The following is a 23,917-nucleotide window of genomic DNA, read 5'->3' on the forward strand; positions in this document are numbered from 1 at the left end:
AGCTACAACTTATTTAGCTTATACGTAAATCCTGCCCTGCTAATATAGAATAACAAAGGATATTCATACGATAAGGGATATCAAAACTAAAAGAGCATTAAAATAGTCTTTGCGGCTGGAGACGGCACGTTTCCATTCCGCACATGCTACGTCATAGCCAATCAAGGATCGTTTTCCATTGCATCATCTACGGAGGCCTTTTTGGTTAATTTGAATGTTTAATAGTTAAATAAATACACATTTTTTTGGGAAAAAACAATCGGATTCAGAAGGGAATGGTCACGTCAAACGTTCACTTTGTGAAAAATATGAAATAATTTATTCAAATTTTTCGACTCAAAACTGAGGATCCAATTTTGAAAATTGGATCCTAGTCTAACAAAAAATTCGTGTAACTAGAAAAAGTGGTTATTGTGTTCTTAACGTCAATAATTTTTAAAATTTATTTATAAATCACCCTTTTGGTGGCATCAGGAAGGAAAAAGTGATAGTTATGTAACATGCTTGGCCACTAGAATTTAGGTATTATTGCTTGCATTCTGGGTATGTATATATATTTTTTTTGAAATTTTTTTTTATCACCTCAGTTTTTTTTTCTCATTAAGTTAAATCTATTTTTAAAAATAAAATATTCAAGATGGTGTTTTTTTTGTTGTTATGATTAAGATTAGGGGACTTGGTTACCTTACAATAAAAAAATAATCTTGAAATATTTGGCTAAAAACAACTTTTCAGTTTTCTACTGGCCAAAAAACAAGAAACATGCTTTTTATGCTGAAAAGTATAGCATTTACCATCATGTGAAATAAATTGAGGGCATAAAATTTTATTTTTGTGTTATTAAAAAAAATATAATTATTTTTTTTCAAAACAACTTTTTATTTTCTTAATGATTATAAACGAGCATCAACTTCTTGATTGATATTTTATATTGTAAATTGTGCTATTAAATATGAGGGGAAAAAATCAAGTGGTCAAAATTGCACTTAATTTTAAAAATTTTTTTTAAAACTTTTCTAAAAGTTTTTCAAAGTACATTTTAAAATATTTTCAAATATGCATTCATAATTTTAATAGTTTTAAAAGATGCTTGGTATCATTGTCTTCCTTGTGAGACTAAAATTGGTTTATAAATAAAAAAGTTTTAGAAGTTTCAAACATGAATCACCTTGCCTAGAAATATTGTCTAATTTCAATTTTATCTTTCTAATTTTTATCCAAAAATTCTGAATAAATTTTGGTTGTTATTTATCGAGAACTTAAGAAAAACTTTTCATGGAAACTCGTAAAATGACGGGTACAAGATTTTTTGATTTCTGATCCCCATAATATAGAGGGCAGCCGTACTGTGAAAAATATGGTCCACATAGTTTGGTCAGGAGAACGGTTTGAAGTTTGGACCCCTTAATGTTAATTTTACTTTTTGCGTATTTCGCTATAACACGAGAGCTCTTTAAGGGAATTTAAAGAATTTTGCACACAATTATATAATTCGTTTACCCAAAAATAATTCCATGCAAAAAATAACCTTTAGTAAATATTATTTTATTTAATAATGTTTAAAAAAATTTGAATTGTAAAGTATACAATTTTGTGCATCATTTTAAAGAATATAATTTCACATGGCAAAGTACAAAATCGGTTGAAAAGTTCCAGAGAAATTTAATTAAAAAAAAGTCTGATATTTAAAATTCGAATTGTCAGGAACTATTCAACTGATATGGCTCAAATTTTGTAAAATTTTTTCTTCAAAATGATGCAAAAAATTGTGTACCTTACAATTAAAAATTTTCTCAACCATTATAAATAAATATTTACTAAAAGTTATTTTTTGCATGGGATTATCTCTGTAAAAACGAATTTTATAATTGTGTGCAAAAACTTTTCAATTCGCTTGAAAAGTTCTGCAGATAAAGAGAAAAATGGAAAAATTAATATTTAGAGATCAAAATTTTGAAGTGCTCATCCTGACCAAACTATTGGGACTATATTTCCCAGATTGTGGCTACCCCCTATGTTTTTGGAGTTTAAATCCAAATCCATCGATAAAGCGGTCTGTTAATTTAGAAAAAATACGTTTTTGAAGCCTGATTTTGTAACTAAAAATATAGCCTGCAATTAATTAAAATTTTGAAGTCACCTATTTGAGTCATTAACATTGAGTCCTAGAACGTGAAGATCAAAAGTTATTCAGGGTGGTTTGTTTTTTATTTTGCACATTGTATACCCTGTTTTAGTGGTTAAAGCGTTTAACTATGGACCCAAGTGTTATTCCCAGCTGGCGCCAAAGAACGTGACTCTTAAAACCCTGGAACTAATTCCAATAAATTCTTTCTAGAATTGCTTAATTGGGAACATTGCTATCCTTAATGGTCAATAAAGTTTGTAAATGGTAGTAATTTGAACTTTAAAACATTTTCTTCTTGTACAAAAGTTGTATGCTTAAAATGAAAAAGAATGCAATTTGGTTTTTATTAAAGAATAATCATTTTGGTTTTTGTAACATTTTTTATTCTTAAAACCAGTTTGATAAAACCCAGTGATTTCAACAAGTAGCTTTTCAACTTTCCTTGAAAAATCAAGTAGGTTCTAATGATTTTATTAGTTATTTGTTAGATTATTTCATTAATTAAAGCAGTTATATATTAGATAACCTAGCTTAAATATTAATTTGCAATCTGTAATGTGCATATTTGAGCTACATTTTTGCAAGTTTTCCAAAAATAAATATTAACGGCGGTCATAAGACAACACCCCGTACAATCAAGTATTCATCACTTTTAAAATTAAGCTAAATTAATACGGTTTAGAATAGGGACGGTTTTTCGAAAAATTCAAGGGAACTTTCAATTTGAATTTTGAAAATCTGTAATGTGCATATTTGAGCTACATTTTTGCAAGTTTTCCAAAAAATAAATATTAACGGCGGTCATAAGACAACACCCCGTACGATCAAGTATTCATCACTTTTAAAATTAAGCTAAATTAATACGGTTTAGAATAGGGACGGTTTTTCGAAAAATTCAAGGGAACTTTCAATTTGAATTTTGAAAATCGCACTTGTTTAACTTAATAAGTTAGACAGAAATAATGTATTAATGAAAGGGAGCAAAATAATGGGTTGATCTCATAAAATATTCCAAACTTTGAAAAATAAAGACCAGATTAATATAGGATGTTCTATAATCATCACCCATAACATATTTTTAAAACACCTGTCAAAAATTAAGTACAGAAAATGTATAATTTATTGGTGGCAAATAAATACTTAAGCGAAGGAACAAAAACAAAGATGAAATCTGTTGAGTCACAAAAGAGGAAGGCAGGATGAAAAAGATTAAATCCTGTTTGATGATAGAGACATTTCAAAAAAGCCCCTTTTTAATCCTTTCTGTCTCCAAACAGGTTTTTTTTAAAAATTTTCATGAAATGTCTTTTTCTGCGGTGATTCATTATAGTTCAATGGCATTTCTATATTTTCGTAATTTAAATATTAATATGCAGCCCTTAATCTTTAAACCTTTTTTCTGTTATTAAAGGTGGTTATTTCTGTAAGTTGCATTTGCATTAAAATAGGTGTGCAACATAATTATTAAATAAAATGTTCAAGAAATACAAAAATATAATAATTTATTTTCTAAAAAAACAAACAAAACAATTTTCTTTAAAACATATATACAATATTTATAATTAAAACAATCAGTTTAGACATAAATTAAAATGTTGTACAAAATAATGATTTGATGGATAAATTAAAGAGTTATGAAATATTGATAAAAATTGAAAATTACAACAAAAATAACTGAGTATTTACAAAAAAACAATATAATAATGCAAAATTATGCTAAAATTTAGGAAAAATACTGATTATAGCATCCAATTTTAATTACACTAGAAGAACAGAGAATGCCATTTGCGATTGGGATTATTTAGTTTTTTTTATAAAATACAAATTTTTCTTGATTGTAAAAATCTCTGTCAGCAAATGAATAATAGTACAATATAATCACTCAGTATTATCCCAAAAGATTTTAAATATCGATTATAATGAATGGTGATAATGTACAAACTAGCTGAAATTGTCAACTCTGACAGTAATTAGATATGAGAATTAAAAATAAATAACTATAATATAATACGGGGTGCTTAGGATAAAAGCAACCACAAGTAATGACTTATCACATAACATTCTAATAAAATATAATAGACTGTTACCCCATGGGTTATCCATTTCAGTTTTCTTGGACAGTTCAAGCAAATTGCCCAAAACCCTTTTCCACAGGGTATCATGATAAGAAATGTTTAGCAACACTTTTAAATCTTTGCACTTTAATATATGGGTCATTCTCACAAAAACAGTCATTTTCATGTCCCCAGTATATTTTATGTTTGTTTTACAACTTACGAAAAAAATTTTTTTCAGGGAAAGTGTCCTTCAGAATGCAAGCTAACAAAAGAATAAAAATAAAATTATCAATTTTTATTTTTTATTAATTTTAGGTAATAAAAATATACCAATATGTCATTCCCTCACTTGTCCCCACTGCTGATTTAAAAAAAGAAAAAAATTGTTTCTGAAATAAATTTTTTTTTTTTACAAATTTGTGTTTTTTATTTGAGAATATTGAAATATAGAATTCAGAAAATAAATTTTAAATTTAATTTCTGATAAAAATATTAACACAGCACTATTTTAAACTTTGTCCCCAGTGTTTCGCGTCATTCCCTCACAACAATGTTTTTATCACCTGCAATCATCTTAGAATAAAAATACTTTAATAAAAACTTCAGAATTTAACAACTGGCATCATAGAACAAAATTGCAGTATGTTTCCATCTTCAACTTAAAGAAGCTTTACTGTGGAATAAATTTGAATGAATCAAACCAGGTAAAATTTTTTACATTTGTCATTCCCTCATGTCGCTTTTTAGAGTAAAATAAAATACAACTTCATCGAGAAAGTGGATAATTATATGTTGCTTTCTTGTATGAATATAATTGTATGTGATTGACTTCAGAAATTAATAAAGCGTAACTGTTATTTTTAAATTTTATTGAATTCGTCATTCCCTCACTAGTGTATAAAGTGAGGGAATGACGCTGAAGTGAGGGAATGATTCAAGATGAGTAAATTATTAAATTTTTTTTTTGTTCAATCGTGACAGTCAATTTTATTTCCCAAACCTGTAAAAACTATTAAGTATATAAGACTAAATTATAATAAATATTAGATATACTTAGTATGTTATCATTTTCAAACTTTAGGTAGATGTAACTTAGATAAAAACATGTATTAAAATAAAATATCATTCCCTCACTATTAGTGTCAGTCCCTCACTTTTTAAATAGTGAAAATAATTAATTTACTTATTAATTAATTTGAAAAATAAATTAAAAAATTAATAAATTGATTTATTAAACTAATTAATTTATTTAATAAATAAATTAATTAATTATTAATTATTATAAATTAAAAATTATAAATTAATTATTTAAAAAATTAATTAATTTAAATATTAAGTATAATTTATAGGATATATACTTTCTTTATAATGCCATTACATATTTCTATTAATATAGAAAGTTTCAGAGCTTTTTATTCACTTTACTTTTTTGGGATTTTATGAACTGAAAAATGACAGTTTTCGTGAGAATGACCCATATACATATGCAGTACAAAACCCATTATCCGGAAATCGGAAAACCAAAAAAACCGGAGCGAAATTCGATAAATTTTCCCGCCATTTTTTTAACAAATTTTTTTTTTTCCTCATAAGATTTTAAGATTTTTCTTTCTTTTTTGAAAGATGCTTACCTTACCATTATTTTGGAAATAATCATTAGTGTATTACTTCATCGTTTTTTCTTCTTTTTAAGATTATTTCCAAGTATTTTTTTTTTCAGTTGGGTTTAACAATAAAAAAACGGCTTTTTGTAGCGATTCAGAAAACCGGAAAAATCAGTTATCCGGAATAGCGATAGTCCCGATCGTTCCGGATAATCGGTTCCCTACATGGAATGAAGAAACGGTACATTACAGAATAGACGGGCTTTAACTCGGTAACAAAAAAAAAAAAAAAAAAAAAAAAAACGACACAGACTAAACTCTTTTAATGCTTTTAAATACACATTTGGTTCAGTCATCAATTTTGAAAAAATTTAAGATTTATAAGGTAAACATTTAAGTGATCTGCTACTCCTGTTCAGTCCTTTTGCTTCGTGAGTTCAGTGTTGAGATAGCAAAATTTGGGTTTTTTCTCTATATACATCTTGAGTTCGAAGTAAATCCTATGTTCAGATTAAAATTCTTCAAGCTTGTACCTCTAAAAGGGAGTCTGAATTCCTAATTAGCATGTCTGGGAGCAGATTCTTAAAAACATGACATACTCAATTTCAATTACAGGTTTTAGTAACAGAGAGATTTATCACTAGCAATTCAAATCCCCTCTTGTTTAAGTCTGTATGTTTTGAAGCAATTGTACCTGCCTATGACCAGGCTCTTTAAAAATGCACAGATCTATTTACTTAGAACAAAAACATGTGAACTTAAGAGGGCATGAAATAGTGTTAAATATCTCTAATAATGAAACCCAAGGACCAGATTCTCCAAAACTGTATGCTCCCAGTTAATTAAATTAATAAAATTGTGTGAACTAAGTGGATGCAAAACATTAGTGTTAAATCTCTCTAATAATAAAAACTACGAAATAATTTTTCACTTTTTGTGAGCACGTCTGCAGATCTGAATCTATTAGATTCTAAATCCATAAGAATAAGTCATTACTTAGGGATACTTCTAGCCAACCCTGAATAAATTATAAAATTGGCAAATATGTAGTTATAAAATTGGCAAATATGTAATAAAAAATAAAACTTGGTAAACCTGTGATCTCCCACAGAAATGCAATGAGTATAACAATAAATAATCTAATGTCAAAATCCATAAGTATCAGAAGATAAGTAAACATTAAGCATAATTTTTTTTTATTATTTACATTGATTTTATAGTTAAACTTCTTTAACTTGATTTTTTTAGAAACTCTAAAAATTTTAAAATCTTGGCAAAAATGTGCGCAATCATTTTTCTATTACTGGAAGTTCAAAAAGTTGATTTTTTCGATGACTAGAATTTTTTTATTTTTTAAAATCAAATTTCATCAATATGCGAAATCATTTTAAACAAAAATTACAACTCGATTGTTCTACAGAAATTGATGCTCAGTTTTTTGTTTTGTTTACTCATTCCTTTTCATAAATAAAGCTTAAAATAAAATTATAAGCTCAAAACATAAAAAAAAGTCCTTCCTTTAAATATCCAAGAGACCTTCGGACAGCTACCTGGCCAAGAAAGTATCTCAAAATATAAAACAAACAAATATGATTACTTTTCAGATAGTAATCCTTTATCATAATTTTTTTTTAGATGCAATGAATTAAGTACTTTGCACTCATGTTTTAAAATCGATTTCATATCTTGTAAAACATTTTGAAAACGATATTAGTTAAAACGTTTTGTTAAAACTCGTTAAAGTGTTTACAATGTTATTTGCTCTTAACAAAATTTTGTTTCTCAGGATAGATTAAAATAGAAAAGAATTTTCAATTGACTTTTTATAAGTTGAATTTTCAATAACTTGGTGTTTTTAACTTATAATTAATGAAGCTTCACTGAAGATATATCAATTCAATAACTTGTTTTTTTTTCTTTTCACACTTAACTTCGAATAATTGAAGTTTTACTGTAGACATATCATTTTCAATAACTTGGTGGTTTTTTTCACACTTAACTTCAAATAACTGAAGTTCCAATGTAGATATATCATTTTCAATAACTTGGTGTTTTATTCACACTTAACTTCAAAATTTTTGAAGTTTCACTATAGATATATCATAAAAAAATACTTATATTTTCAACATTGGAATTTAACAGAAAATTTGATTATAACCAGAATTTATATCTACACCAGTTATACAGGGAAGCTGTGTCACGTATGTCCCTTTGGGAATATATAATTAATTGGTGTATTGCTTCATTGGGTCCAGCATTAGTGCCGCTTCTTTGTAAGTCTGCCAAATCTGAAAAATTTTAAGCGAAGCAATTAGCGCTAAAAATTATTAAAAACAAACAGCATAAAAAGAACTAGAGAGTACTTTTGATTATAAGACGCTCAATCTCCTAACATCTTCAAAATACTTTGATAATATATTTAAGAAGTTTTCTGATGGCTCCATAGGGATGCAATCTGCAGTGGTACTGTACCAAAGTTATGGAGTTGCAGTAATTGAGGCAGCATTTTTTTTAAAAACTAGTACCCATTGAAATATCGCACACATTACATTTTCCTCAACAACTTGGCTTCGCCTTCCCCTCCAGTACGGCCCTGCACTAAATTACAAGAGTAAAGTTCGGTTTTATAGTACAATTAAAACAAATATTTTGAAAGTTATTGCCTCAACTAAAGTGATCTTTGTTAGATTATATGTATTACTTTTTGTTTGAGTTGTGGCGGTTACCATGGTTACAAGAAAAAGAAAGTCACTTTGAATAGAAGTGTGTGGTGAATAGCTTTTTATTTTTATTTTACAACTATCGTTGAACAGCCCACCCAATTTAGGTTTTGTTCAACGAATGTTCTACTCATGAATGAGCTACTAATGTTCAACTCCGTAGCCATGTAGTTTTGAATCCAATCCAGAGGACAAGGAAATTCTTGAATCAAATATAGGGAGAGATTTGCCTTCGTGGAGGATTTTTTGATGGAACTAACCTGCATTTGCGTTACCACACGAAAACTTTCCACGGTAAGCCTGATGGTAAGAGGACTCTAACCCATGATCCGTCTATTACTGAGGATATTTTACGTCGGCACTGTGGTCGGTGTGAGCCGGATGTGGAATTCAAATTGACCAGCTATTGCTGGGATTGAACCTGGGTCACCTCATTGGGAGGTTGGTGCTTAATGCACTGAGCCACCAAGGCTATGGTGAATAGTTTTGTCTTGATATTTGCATAGGCCAGTGTGAGTAAACTAATAGACACATTCATTCCTCCATTAGAAATGTGCTCTCGCTTGTTACTACAGCAGCTAACAGCCCCAGACTTTTAGTCTAGAGAAGTTCTCCTCAAAGCCGCCCAATACTATTATACACTTTTATGGAGAAAGTACTTTTACTATGTAAATTTTTTCCTATGTACATTTAGGAAACATGCCAGTCAAAGTCTTCTTGAATTTTAATTTCAAGCAACATACTAAATAGGAAAACAAGATCAATGATTTCCAAACCAAAATTTTTCTGAATCATATGTATATAAAGTCTACAAATACATTAGTCCAAACAAATTTATAGCAATGATTTGTGTCACAAAAAACAGCTATTTCTTAACTAAACATCTATAAATGAGATGCTGGAATTTGATTGGTTACATCCTTCAAAATAAAACTATGTGATTCCATACAACTAACATTATTTGGGCACCAGATCATAGAAAGAGAAGACGACTAAATAGAGAAGCAGCCAAGGATCAAAGAGGTTGTTGCCAGAAACTTGTGGCTCATGCACCACAAGGCAAGAAGAGGCAAAGGTAGATACTACAAAGCAAGATACATTTCTAGGGCAAGGTGGGTGTAGTGATCACCTTTTTTGAATATTTGCAAAAAAATTTAAAATAAGAAAAAGCAAATTAGGAGTTTCATATTTGAAGAGTTTAGGAGATAAAAATAAACAAAAGTATTTCCTAACTCTGACTAATCATTTTAGAGGTCATGAAGAGCTGGTGAGGAATAAAAAACAGTTAATTTGTATATTGAGACTTGAATGCATTCACTTTTTACTAGAAACCACATTTAAGTTGCACTCTCAAATAAATTGGCTTTAGATAAGTCTACTCTCTCCTTTATTTTTATTGATTTCAATAGTGATTAATCAGAAGGAAAAAAAGGTTTTCGTTTTGCTCAAGTTTTTTACTATAGCTTTTTTTTATCATAGTTCGGTCACTTTATTTTTATAGGAATTCGAAAATTATATATTAAGGGTGGTTATTGCTGAATATATAGTATATTAAATATTTGGATTTATCCAGTATATATTTAATTTAATTACAATTTATAAACATGACATTGATAAATTGTAGTGAAACACAAAGCAAGTAAAAGGTAAAAATATACCAGGTTCAAAATTTTTACTGGTGTTGCTTGAGTTGGAAAATGTTGTTTTGAATCTTATATAGCACTTTCTGAAATTAGCCAGATAGCAACATTGAACATGGTTGACAAACAGAAAGCAACAGAGGCTAGATATTTATGAAACAGTATAATAGATGTTCAACCTTCTGCAGAGCAGAGATTGTTCGAATTCTCTGGTTGCTTATCTGTTCTGATAAAAAAAGGCTTTATCCTGAAATAAACCCATTATTTTACCTAACACCAATTTTTTTCTAAATGCTTTATGAAAAATTATCCAATTGGACTATAAAAATATATCTTTTTATGACAGTATGAACCTATAAATGACGATGAGTTACATTGAAATACATATTAGCCGCCAACTTCAGTTTGCTTCCTGGTATTTCTGAAGTCCTTGAAAGTAAATAAAATGTAGAACCCAATTGTAGCACTAACAGTATTTTAAAATATGGAAACTTGGTTCAATTAACTATAATGGTAACCGATGGCCAAAACATTTCGAAACACAGCTCTACCACTAATTCCATTTTAATGATTCAATAAACAATGGCCAGCTAGAGAGAGATCAGATCAAAGATAAATAAATATACCTATGCAGGAGATATGAATAAAAGCTACAATTCTTATTGATCCACAAAAATTTAAATTACCTTTAATTTTTTTCAAAACACTATTTGCCGCTTCGTCTAAAATTTCGTCCATCTCCTCAAAATTTCTGGAAGCTTCTCTTACATCAATTTCCTAAACAAAGTGTATAAAATCGTGTACAGATTAGAAATATTTATTAATACAATTTCATAAAAACAATTATTAATACAATTACATAAAAAAGAATATATATACCATTTCTTCATCAGATGTTTCTTCATCAGATGTTTCTTCATCAGATGTTTCTTCATCAGATGTGTCTTCATCAGATGTTTCTTCATCAGATGTTTCTTCATCAGATATTTCTTCATTTTCCTAAAGAAGCATAATAATTTAATTGGTACAATATAATTTTACAGATTAAAATATTCATCAAATGATTACAGGTGGCTAAAAAGAGAAAGTACATACACTTTCCTCATCGGAAAAATCCCTTTTCAACAGTCTGACTGTTATTTTTCGATAAAAACATAAACAAATTTGTATTAATGATATTGAGGAATACAATTTCAGAGAAACAGGAAATATTGTCTAACATTTTCACTGAATAGCACCACACACATCAAAGAGTATATAAACCACAGAATGCAGATTACTCCAAGCATTTCCTGGGTCCAATATTTTGATGAAAGGCCCCACAGAGTTCAGTGCAGATATTGGTCAAGTACAAAGCATGATAAGTGAATACAGTGAATATATATCTTTAAAGCAGAAATTAGTGATCTATTCAAAGTCATAAATCTGATAGCTTGATTGGTTTAGACATTCAGCGCACTAGTTTTGTCTCAGTTTCACGAATCGGGAAGAAAGCTTTCTTTAGGAGAGCTTAAAGATAGTGCCAAAGAAGCTAATGTTAAAATCTATAGATGTTGCAATTCTGAAAACTGTTTACAAGTGCATATGTGAATCAGCATAGAAATGAGTTTGAACAGGACATCCTTCCAACTTCAAAATCAGAAAAAAATGTGCAAAAAAGTTTAAACTTCAAAAGTTTACAGGGTAATAGATGTACTAAGTTAGGAGTCAGAGAACTGGGTCAATAACTTTCTCCTGTCACAGGACAGCCTACCATACTGCTCACATCTAAAGTATCACTACAGATTTGCAAGTTTGTCGACTAAAGGGGATTTCTGTATATACAGTTATAGCATCATGCAATTTCTGGCTCTTTCCAAAAATAATGAACATGTTGAAAGGAAAACATTTAAACATCTTTTGGCAGGGCCCTTACATGTTCATCTCCATTTTCAATATACCAAAAGCAAATTGACGTTATTATTTTTTTTACTAAACAAGCAGGAACAGGAGCCTTCATGTCATTTACATTATTCTAAGAATTTAGGAGGTCACAGAAAATTGCTGAATATTTATAAATGGTATGCAGAAAATAATAACTGAAAGTTTGATACAAGAAAATTTCAATTAAAAATTTCCTGTTCTAAGTTCTGATACCAATCCAATCTAAAACCATATCGAATTTAGTAAACGCTTTCCTTTGCAAACAAGGATGGTCCAAGAAATTTGACACCAAAAAGTGTGGAACAGACAACAATTAGCAAAACAATTTACTGGAAATTGAGGAAGAATTTTTTATTATTTTTTTATTTGCAGATTTTGATCAGGGCAGAGTAATGCGAAAGACGCGTATATTTTGAGTTTCGGGGGCCCTAGCAAATTTTTAACAGTTTCAAGCTAAGCTTTAAAAAAAAGTTATTTTAATATGGAGGTAGGGGGCTACAGTATCGGTGGCCCTTAGCTAAGCCTATTCAGTATATATGAAAATCCCGCTTTGCCTTTTGGATACTGAGAGAAATGTAGGAAAGGAACTAATTATATACAATAAGAAATAATAATTATATAGTGGGCCAATGGTGTTTCAGGAACAGTTTTTTTTCTGAGTATTCCAAAAATACTCAGAAAACCCACCCCCACTGATTTTCGAAATAAAGGTAGAGTTAAAATGAAGCAAATATATATATTTTATTTTAAAAAAATTGTTACAAAATAATTTTTTTTAGAAAAAAAATACAGTACTTTACCTCACACATGAATTAAACAATTTTCCTTAATTTATTGGGAATTTTAGTTAAATACCCTGATTTGTGACCACCCTGTATTCCTCTCAGTGGCGTGCACAGAGTTTCCCCCTGGCACATCTCCTCACTGCTTCCCGTTAGACAAAAGAGTACTAAAGCTGTCCCCTCTTGCTTACCCCTACTAGCCATGGCCTCTATGTATACGTGAAAAAAAAAATATGTTGTGACTTCTTGCATTTTAGGCTAATTTTTCATTTAAAAAACACCTAATTATTTTAATTAAAATAAATTAAACACACTCACCAAATGTGAAAGTTCAAAAAGAGAAAGATTATTCCACAATGTCTTCAGAAAATATAGAATTTCCTGGTCTCGTCTGTATAAGCAACGGGCAGAAGAAATCATATCCTCTTTGAAAGGGCCAATTATTTCATTTCTTATAAAGTTTGATATGTTTGGTGTCAAACGAAAAGGCATCTCTACTGCATCGTCTGTGTCATCTGAAAAAGAAACATTAAATACATTAAAAAAGGTGACTACTTGTCTAAGTTAACCTCTTCTATTAAGAACCAAATTATAATTTTTGATTCAATAACCAGATTTTCACGTACTATGACTTAAACTTAATGGTCAAAGAGTCTGATCTCAAAAATGCTAATCAATTATCAGATTTTTCACTCACGTACTATGACTTAACCGTAATGGTTCAAGTGTCAGATCTCAAAAATGTTAATCAATTAGCACAGATGATAAATTAAGTGGTAGAATCAGATACAAAAACATATTTCTTACGGTTTCTTGATCCTCAAAATGTAGGAGGCAGACACAATTTAGCCTAAATTGTTTGATCAGGAGAGCGGTCGAAAGTTTGGATTCTTTACTGTTAATTTGAATTCATGCATATTTTGCCGTACTTTGAAAACTTTTTAAGTGAATCGGAAAACTGACGTGCACAACTATTTTGTCAAAAAGTAATTTCGTGCACAATATAATTTTTAATACATATTTATATTTTATTTAATAGTTCTATATATATTCAATAATAATTTATTTAATTGTGATGTATGCAAACTTTAATACCATTTTTAAGATACAAAATTCTTTTTTAAGATACATGTAATGTTAAAATGCAAATTTGCGCACAATTGTTCCAATAGTTTTTTAATCAACACATTTAAAAAAAAGTCGTAAATTTAAAATTTGATTTATTGAGGACTATTTGATAGATTTCATAAAAAAAAATTGCATTTTACAACATAAATTTCATTCCTTAAAATTATGTAAAATTTTTGGTATCTTAGAATTCTAAATGTTTTCAACCATTATCAAATTAAATATTAAAAATTAATTTCTCCTATGTCAGTTATTATGATATTATTAGCATCTATTAAATTATTATTTTTTTTGGGCAGAATTTGGTTCAACAACCTCTTTAGTGATCAATTCCACATAATCCATTCCTTCTACCTTCTTATTAATGCACATTAACTTATTTGCTTGATGAATAATAATTTTTCAAATTTATAGGGTATTTTCAGTAAAAGGTATTTTCAATATCAGTAAAAGAGCTTTAGTGTCTTATATGAGCATTTTTTAGACTCCCACTTCCTCTTGTCATAAAAAAATAAATGAATAGAGAACCCCCTTAAGTACTTGCATATCATTTGAACAGCCTCTATAAATTTCATTTAGTTTTATATGCTTAATTTATTTAATAATCCAATTTATAACATAAAATTTTTTAATGATACAATAAAAATTTATTAACAATTCAAATTGTTTCGTGAAAGAAAAAAAAAACGATCATTAAGAACACTCTTTATTAGAAAAAGCTGATATAATTTTCTACAAATATAAATTTGAATTAATGTAATGATATAAAGTATAATAAGTAGATATGAAAATTGTCTAAATAATTTCTGAAGGAAAAGCATTTTAACTACAATGAATAGAATTAACAAAAAAAAAAAAAAAAAAAAAAAAAAAAAAAATTGAAAATCAAACATTATAGTTCACAAAATGTAGTACGTGACGAGAAAAACAAGGATAAACATTTAATCAATAAATGTTTAAGATTAAGTAGTTTCGCACAATTAAAGAATTAATTTACCTAATTTTTCATTTTTGCAAATTTTAAACTAAATAGAGGGCGTGAAGTACAGAGTTATAATAGTTGATATATTTAACATAAAGTTATTAAAAAGAAAAAAATTATACATTGTAAGTATGATGTAAGAAAATGATTTTAAAAATTTTAGTACCATTTACATTTTTTTAACAACATATTTTCCATATTATAGATCATAATTTTTTAACCAATTCTCAACTGTACATGCATCAAATCAACTGTATTACAAACATATGATAATTACCTGATAAAATTTGAAAGCTCAAATCATGAATTGCAATGTGACCAGTATTGAGGTCTATGTGAAACAAATCAGGATTCTGGTGATCAAGGCAAAATGAATAGTTCATGAAGTTACAGATGGCCAAGCTTTTTGAGAACTGAAAAGTATATGAATTTTGTAAAAACATTTAAGCACAATGATTTCATTTTTTACAAAAGAATGAGAGAGTTTGTGATGATCAAATTGAATTTATTTAACCCTCCTAGCATATAGTTCCTGAGAAAAATAGAGAATTATGCAAATCTAAACCTCATTATGCAAATCTAATGCTTTAGAAGTACTATTAGAACAATAAAGCATTATAAAATATATTATAAATAATAGCGAATATACAGACTATTCAGACATGACCTCGACATTTTTTGAAAAATTCGAGTCATTTAACCCTGCGCGTGGGCCTCAGTTTTTATACTTTCCCGTCCTGAAAAGCGGGGAGATTTTTTTAATATTTTCTTTATCGGCATAAGTTACAGTTAACTTTTTCATCAGTTGTTTTAAAATAATACAAGAATTTTATTATCTTTTGCGTTTTCAAAAAATATATATGGCACCCACTATTTCAGAGGGCAGGGTTTATAAGTAAAAAAATTCATGCAATATTTTTATTTTCAGATGAATGTAATTTTTAAACATTTTGTCTCTAGAAATATTACAGAAATTTTGCAATAAAACAGAAAAAAAAAGCTCAGATTTATGGAATACTCTGAATCCGAATCACTATCTTCATAATCAAGATATTTTCGGTTGTTATTCTCACATATAACGCCGCTAATACTCGGCAAATCCATATCTTTCATAACGGGTTATCATGTGAAAAAAACCCAAAAAGGACGGAAACTCACAAATACGCAGGGAAAAAATTAAGCAAGACAAGAAAAAAATCCTGAAACCTCTAGTGCCATCTTGTAGCAAAAATAAGCATCAAATGATGTTTTTTTATTTTTAACCTAAGTTTTCAAAAAATATATGATACGGCACCCACAATTTCAGAGGGCAGGTTTTATAAGTGAAAAAATTCATGCAATATTTTTATTTTCAGATGAATGTAATTTTTAAACATTTTGTCTCTAAAAATGCTACAGAAATTTTGTAATGAAACAGAAAAAATAAAATAAAAGCTCAGATTTATGGAATACTCCGAATCACTATCTTCATAATCAAGATATTTTCATTTGTTATTTCCACATATTACGCAAATCCATATCTTCCATAAATGCTTATCGCGTGAAAGAAAAAATTCCTGAACCCTCTAGTGCTATCTAGTAGCAAAAATAAGCATCAAGTGATGTCTTTTTTTAACCTACAAGGGGAAATAGCGGGATCAATATTGAAACAAAGGGAAAAAATTCTTTGCTCGGGATATTCACGTGACCCGTTGTCTGGGATGAAATGGATACCTTGCTGAAATCGCGAAAGATGCAAGCTTAGGGCACAAAATTAGCTGTTGTGATCGATATCCACATGATTTAAAAAAAAATTATAACTTGTATCGATGCGCTTTTAAAATCCAATGTCGCAATTTACGTTCACACAATTTTAATATCAACTTACGTGACATAAAAGTTGCTCATTTCAATTCATATTTTGAGGTTTTAAATATTACATACCATGATTAAAACTCATGCAATTTAAATACTGAATGATATACATTCACGTATCTTAAAAATTCGATATCGTGCTTTGTATTCAATATCGAAATTCAGATGCCCATTTATTTAAAATCATGATTCATATTCAGGTGATTTTAAAAACAAACCTCGCAATTCATATCCATGTGATTTTAAAATCAAATGTCACTATTCATATTCACGGGATTTTATAGACTTCATTTGTAGACTATTTCTATTAGAAATGGTTGTAAATAAATATATTTACATTATTATTAATATTTTGTTTTTTGTGTTTATTCTTTATTATAGAAGTTTTACTTTCCCGTTAATTGCCCTTGACGATGGGATCACAATAATTTCAAAAAGATTTAAGATGATAGATAGGTAAGTTGTTTAAAATGCAATTTATTTTTATAATTTAATTTCACTCTTATTTCCTCTATAATTATTTAAATCAAGTAACATTTTCGATTTATTAAATAATCATAGCTGCTAAACATAGATAGGAAAATATCCGATAGATTTTACAAAATATAAATTTCATGATAATTGTTGCATAATGTATAAAATATTTTATACATAGGGAATTTTCATAGTCATCAAAAAAGAAAAACTGCAATATTTTTCAGACATGATTGGCATTAAATATGCTTGAAATGTTTTGTATTATGTTTACTTAATATTTTGAATAGTAATATGCATCATAACATTAGTTTAGTTTAATCATTAATTTAAAAAGGGAATTCTGAATAAAAATAAACTGAACATCTTAGAAAAAATAAATGAAGCTTGCTTCATTATATATTAGTAATACTTATTTAAATTTTCAAGCGAGAAATAATTTGTGCAAAAATTCTTTTCAACGGGGATTAATTGAGGAAATTTACTCAATTTTGGGGAATTTTCTAAAATGTACAAAAACCAGGAGAATTTTTTATTAAACACCAGTAGACACGGAGAAACGAATAAAATCCAGTAGTCTACTGGAAGATCCAGTAGAGTTGGCAGCTAGATTGGCATGTTAAATTTTCTAAAAAAATGTGCACTTCTTCCTTGTTTTAATTTATTTCCTACCCTCACTGCTGGTCGATACGAATTCCACATCCGGCTTGCACCAACCACAGTGCTGACGTGAAATATCCTCAGTGGTAGACGGATCATGGGTTAGAGTCCCCTTGCCGTCAGGCTAACAGTGGGAGGTTCTCGTGGTCTTCCTTTCCATGTAACGTAAATAAAGGAAAGTTTCAACAAAAAGTTCTCCACGAAGGCAAATTTCTCCCAATTCTTGATCCAGAAGTTACCTTGTCTTCTGGATTGGGTTCAAAATTACAAGGCTACGGAGTTGAACATTATTAGTCGTAAACCCAAAAATTGGGTCGGCTGTTCAACAACGGTTATAAAATAAAATATTTGAATTAATGGCCGAGATAGCCTGGTTGGTAGGGCACTAGGCCCATGTCTAGGATGTAGTGAGTTCAATCCAAACTGGCTGAAGACTCCCCGTATGGTAAATAGTGACTGATGCTCGTTAAATCTGCCAAATCACAAAGTTCTACATGTTCCAATAACAAATCATACCTGTGGGGGTACTGATATAGGAGTTTTCTTGTCTTCTTTAATAGTTCCAAATTACAAAGCTACGGAGTTGAACATTAGCAGTCGCAAAGTCAAAATTGGGCCGGCTGTTCAACAACGGTTGTAAAAAAAAATAAAATATCTGACTTAAAGCTGTGGTGACTCAGGGGTTACAGCACTTGCCTCCCAATGAGGTGACCAGAGTTCCAAACTCAGAGATGGATGGCTGATACGAACCTTTCACCTGGCTCGTATTGACCACAGTGCAGACGTAAATTATATTCAGTTGTAGACGGATAGTGGGTTAGAATCCTCTTGCCACCAGGCTAATCTTAGGAGGTTTTTCCCTAAATGTAATACAATTGCAGGTTAGTTCAATAAAAAAAGTCTTCCACAAAGGCAAATTTCTCCCAATACTTGATCAAGGAGTTCCTCTTTCTTCTGAATTGGGTTCAAAATTACAAGGCTATGGATTTGAACGTTGATAGTCATAAACCTAAAATTGGGTAGGATGATCAACATGGAATAAAATATCTCATGGTGATAAAATAAAATATCTCATTTAACGACCGCTCCGGATGATAGTGATGAAGATGAAAAAAATATCAGAGGATATAACCATAACTAATCAAGAGAGGTTCAACGCATAAGAAATCTGACGCAATATTTATTTGCTAATGTAAACCATAAAGCAAATTTACAAGCAATAGCGAGCATTGAGAGGGATATTGTACCTTAAAATAAAGAATAAGTAAAAAGAACAAATTTCTTCCAATAGTTTATCTCGTAAGTGAAAATTTTTGAAAAATATGTTTAGATATTTTTTACCTCGATTTTTGTTTTCCCCGGTTCGCGCGTTTTTTAATGCTAGATTGAAGGAAAACGCAAAGTAGGGGTTTCATTGTATTTAAATAGGTATAGGCTCAAAGTATTTTTCATTGAAGAGAGAACGTGAATGATCAGAAGCTAACTGGTCTAAAAATTGTTTAAGTACTAATATTTAGTATATGTAAAAATTATGCTAGCCCAAATTAACCTTACCAATTTGTGATAAAATATGAAAATGTTTTATATAGTAGTTGCAGCTGTAGTCAACTGCAAAAATAATGTTTTTCCCACAGCTGTTTCTAAAAGTATTAAATGCATGTGTAATTCAGAAAATATTTTCAGTAATTAGTAGCTCAGTCTTGGATATTAATGGCTGCACTTTATATATAAGTTAGCATACAAATAAATAAATGATTACCTGTCTTTTAAACAATTGATATGATCGAGGATCTTTATGAGTCAGACACCAATTTCTAAGCAAATCTGTAGGAAATTTTATGTTTTTTCTTTCCGTGTAGTCCATACTACGAAATTTATCATACAGTGATAAAAGCCTTTTTTCACAGAAGAAATCATTAAATTCTTTTTTACCAGGTGCCTGAAATATAAAAGTTTTGATAATAATAAAAATAGTTATTTTTACACAGATAAACAAGGTTAAAATAAATTGAAACGATTCCTTATGCTTCACTCTTTAAAAAATTTATACGGTGAATTAGCAGCAATAGAGAATGACTTGATTGAAAAGCAAGTAGAAAACTGTTATCCCCTGATTAAAAACTTCATTTGCTTCAAAAATTTATAAATAGGAAATAATAGCCAATACGTTTCAAGGGCTCAAAAACCGGTAACCATTTTTAAGACTTGCCAGAGGTAAATGAGAAAAACAAAAGTGATTTTAAATATAAAACAAAAAGTTGCCAACGAAAAATAGAGAGGAGAAACAAAAGTACAGTGCAGAACCACTTATCCGGAAATCAGAAAACCGGAATAAAATTCGGAACCGGAAATTACTTTTCCTCCATTAAAAAAAATTTTTTTTCTTGCAAGATTTTGAGCCCATTTTGTTATTTAGAGCGTACGGCGTATCGGGTTGACGAAAGAACTGATTTAGAGGACGGATCAAAAGCCGTTTGTACACGAATCTCACATAAGCACAAATAGCTTATATATGTTATTAATGATAATAATAACATTAATACAGGGTGGCCACTCGAATCAGATTTCAAATTTCCCTGATTTTTCCAGGTTTTCCAGATAAAAATCTTAAAATTTCCAGGTTTTTGTTTCTTTTTTCTTATAAAGTATAGGATGTGTACAAGAAAAGTGTCTATATTATAAAATATTTAATTCAAAATGTTACTTTTTTAACATATCATACTTGAAAAAAATAATTTATTTTGACAATTTTCAAGATTTTTTATTTATTTTTTAATGTTTTGGTACAAAATTTTGAATCAAAAATCATATATTGACCAACAAAGGAGCCTTTTTTTAAAATTAAAATATGTTATAAGAGGTTAAAATGAAATAGAAAAAATTGCCATTGATGCAACAATTGTAACAATTTGTCGACAAACATTGCTGTTAGCGATTGTAAAAAAATGTGTGATTCGTTGGTTTGCTCAGAAAAAATAATTCACAGATTTCTTTGAATGGGAGTAGAAAAAGAAAAAGAGTGCGATATAAAATCTATTATCATAAAATTTAACCAACTAATTTTTGGAGAATTTTATAAAGTTAAAAATCTAGAAACATTTTGTCAAAATCGAGGAAAAAAATGACCACCAAAGCATCGGAACAAACTTGAGCCATAAATGGATTCAGCCCAAGGACAGAATTTAAAAACAGAAGCTAATATCCTAATCCCTTTTTCCACCAGAATCTTTCCTAAATTCCCATAGCGGTCAAAGGTTTCCACATTTGTTTAGCAACCGTGGGAGAATTTTATATGGCATTCTAGTTTAACAGAACTATAATGGAGCAAATTTTGATGCAAGCAAAGTATTGCTAAGTTGATGATATTTCAACTGTTTGGCGATACATTTCCGTTAAAAAAAAGTGGGTATAATGGATGAAATAATTTAAATTAAGAAAATTAGCAAATAATTTAAATTAGTGAAATTAAAAAAATTATCAAAGAAAAATTTCCAGCTTTTCTTTAAAATTCCCTGATTTTTCCAGGTTTTTATCCAAATTTCCCTGATATTTCCAGGTTTTTTCCAGTATAAAAAAATTCCCTGATAATTCCAGGTTTTTAAGGTTTTCCAGGTGGGTGGCCACCCTGTAATAACATATATAAGCCTGTATATAATTTTTATTTCATAATTTTTTTCCTTATTTAAACTTAAGGGTATTATTATTTAGAATTTTTTATTATTTCTAAAATTATTTCAAAATTATTTTTTAGTTTCGTTTCATAAACATTAAAAAAAAACGGCATTTTGTAACGATTCAGCAAACCGGAAAAATCAGTTATCCGGAATCGCGATGGTCCCGATCGTTCCGGATAATCGGTTCTCTACTGTAGAAAAAATGACAGTGGCCGAGAGGGGCAAATTAGGACAAAATGCATTTCCCTGCGCAATGGAAAGGTGGTGAGGAACTGATGTCTTTAACAAGGGAATCAGCATTTATATGAATGAAATAAGATTCCAGGGCATCAAAATGAGCTGATGTGACTTTAGTGGAAATAATTTTGGCATGGTTCATTCCAGTTATGTCCATATTGTTTTTGAGCGTAGATGAGATTTATTCAAGCGTTTATTTAAAGAAATAGTGTTAGAATTTTAATGTCGGAAAGTATCAATTTGACCAGGAGAAACTTTACTCCACTTGAATGCTGATTTTTGTTGATAATTTTTCGTTTTATATCTCTAATCACTTTCGTTTCTTCTCATTCACACCTGGCAAGTCTTGAAAATAGACGCCTGTTTTTGAGTGCTTGAAACGTCGACTGTTACTTCCTAGTTATATATTTTTGAAGCGAATTAGTTTTTAATCAGGATATTTCTTATTGCTTTAGCTCATTGGGTTTATTAATTTAATAGTAAATTGAGAGTTAAAAAACCAAAACAAAATACTATACACAGTATCAGAAATTGCTTGTAACTTCTGATGGTCTGGATTTGTGAATATTTTTTGTCTTTGTGTGATTTCAGATTCAGATATAAAAAGATGTTACATGCAAATTCCGTGTTAGTTACCAATGCTTCTTATATATGCTTTACCATTTTCTATTGTTAGCTGAGTAAAGGAACGAAAGAAAAAAAAATATACTCCTTAAAAAAATTATTGTTTTAGTGAGATAGTTAAATTTTTTTTAAACTTGTTGTAAACACAAATTTTTTGTAACTTTAATTTAGTTAATTGATATAACTTTCTATGCCGCTTGTCATTTTGAAATTCTTCGACTATGCTGCAGTGTTTAGTATAGAATTTTACAGTGAGGTATGAAAAAAATTTGGAAAGTTTTTTTAAAAACATTGCACTTTTAGTTTAAATCTTATATAACAATTTAAACCTACTTTAACAAATTAAATGAACATTCATTTTATGAGACATGCATTTATTAGCTATTATTTGTTAGCATATACATTTTATAATTATACTGAACACAGAAAATAACTGATTGTATAGAAATATTTGCAGGTTTAATGAGTGCTAATATTTTATGCAAATATACATTTACATTGCTCAAAAATGATACAAAGGCCCTGATTTGGTTTCATTACATTATTTATAACTTTGTTCATCAACAAAACTTATAACAAGATAAAATTGTATTCACAAATTAATTGTATGATAATTTAGTGGTACACATATATATTGGACTTATTGCATATATTGGAATATAAATTTCTTAGAGTATGTCATCAGTGGTGTGCAGAGGTGTGTAAATGTCAGGAGAAGGAAAAAAAAACATAATAAATTTTTTTTTCAAAGTTGTCTATTTATAAAATCTATATATCTTTATTTTTTTTTTATGTGAATGCGGAAATTTTCCACGATAAAAAATAAATTAATTATTTCTTACAAAGTATTGCTATTTTTTTTCTATTTTAAACAATTATCAAATTTTCTATTTCAAACAAGTAATTTTAATTAATAATTACAATCATTTATAATAATCTACTTTAAACAATTATTCTAATTATTTTTTTGTATTTTTGAAAGGAGATCATTTTCCTAAATGATCTAAAGCATCATTATTAAATCAATTTAATTTTAAAAACTAATTTTCATAAAATATTTTCCAAAAGCCTATAACTAATCAGCTAAAAATCTTGACTGCATTATAAAATAACAGTAAAAGATTTAAAATTATATAGCACACAACTGAAATATTGAATTTTATTTCAGGTAGAAAATAGAATTAATCTTGGAATTATGAACCCGACTCAGAAAACAAGAGTCTTCGAAATTAAGGTTCAAGAAAAACTTGCTATTGTAAAGGACCTATTGAATGAGATTCGGTGGCTGTACGTCGAAATAAAAACTATGAAAACCTTAAATATTACTTTCTTCATACATATGTCATAATTTTGGTTAGATCAGTGAAACCAATTCCCAAAAGCCTATAATGATTAGCACTAACTGCCTTCAGTATTTTTAAATCCTCACT

At 28.9% G+C, this 23,917-nt stretch overlaps 1 protein-coding gene and 1 long non-coding RNA gene across 5 annotated transcripts in view; one reads left to right on the top strand and one right to left on the bottom strand.

Annotated features, from left to right (window-relative positions):
• The first annotated feature begins 427 nt into the window (after positions 1-427).
• LOC147812017 (uncharacterized) lies at positions 428-23,807 on the top strand. The gene is made up of 3 exons (XR_015433197.1): positions 428-543; positions 17,200-17,274; positions 23,656-23,807. It is a non-coding gene; the product is annotated as an uncharacterized LOC147812017 (long non-coding RNA).
• LOC107455334 (transformation/transcription domain-associated protein) overlaps positions 6,108-23,917 on the bottom strand; it is a 165,499-nt gene continuing 147,689 nt past the window's right edge. For all 4 annotated transcript variants that reach the window (XM_087161598.1, XM_087161599.1, XM_087161597.1 and 1 more), the window contains 6 exons: positions 19,712-19,891; positions 15,242-15,377; positions 13,173-13,369; positions 11,029-11,148; positions 10,836-10,926; positions 6,108-8,077 (listed from right to left, as the gene is read on the bottom strand). In XM_087161598.1, coding sequence (XP_087017724.1) covers positions 7,941-8,077; positions 10,836-10,926; positions 11,029-11,148; positions 13,173-13,369; positions 15,242-15,377; positions 19,712-19,891 — 861 coding nt within the window. In that variant the 3' untranslated portion in view covers positions 6,108-7,940. The remainder of the gene's footprint in view (positions 8,078-10,835; positions 10,927-11,028; positions 11,149-13,172; positions 13,370-15,241; positions 15,378-19,711; positions 19,892-23,917) is intronic.

The sequence above is a fragment of the Parasteatoda tepidariorum genome, chromosome 4, assembly GCF_982258835.1.
Source record: "Parasteatoda tepidariorum strain Cologne lab strain chromosome 4, Ptep-v5.0, whole genome shotgun sequence".
NCBI lineage: Eukaryota > Metazoa > Arthropoda > Arachnida > Araneae > Theridiidae > Parasteatoda > Parasteatoda tepidariorum.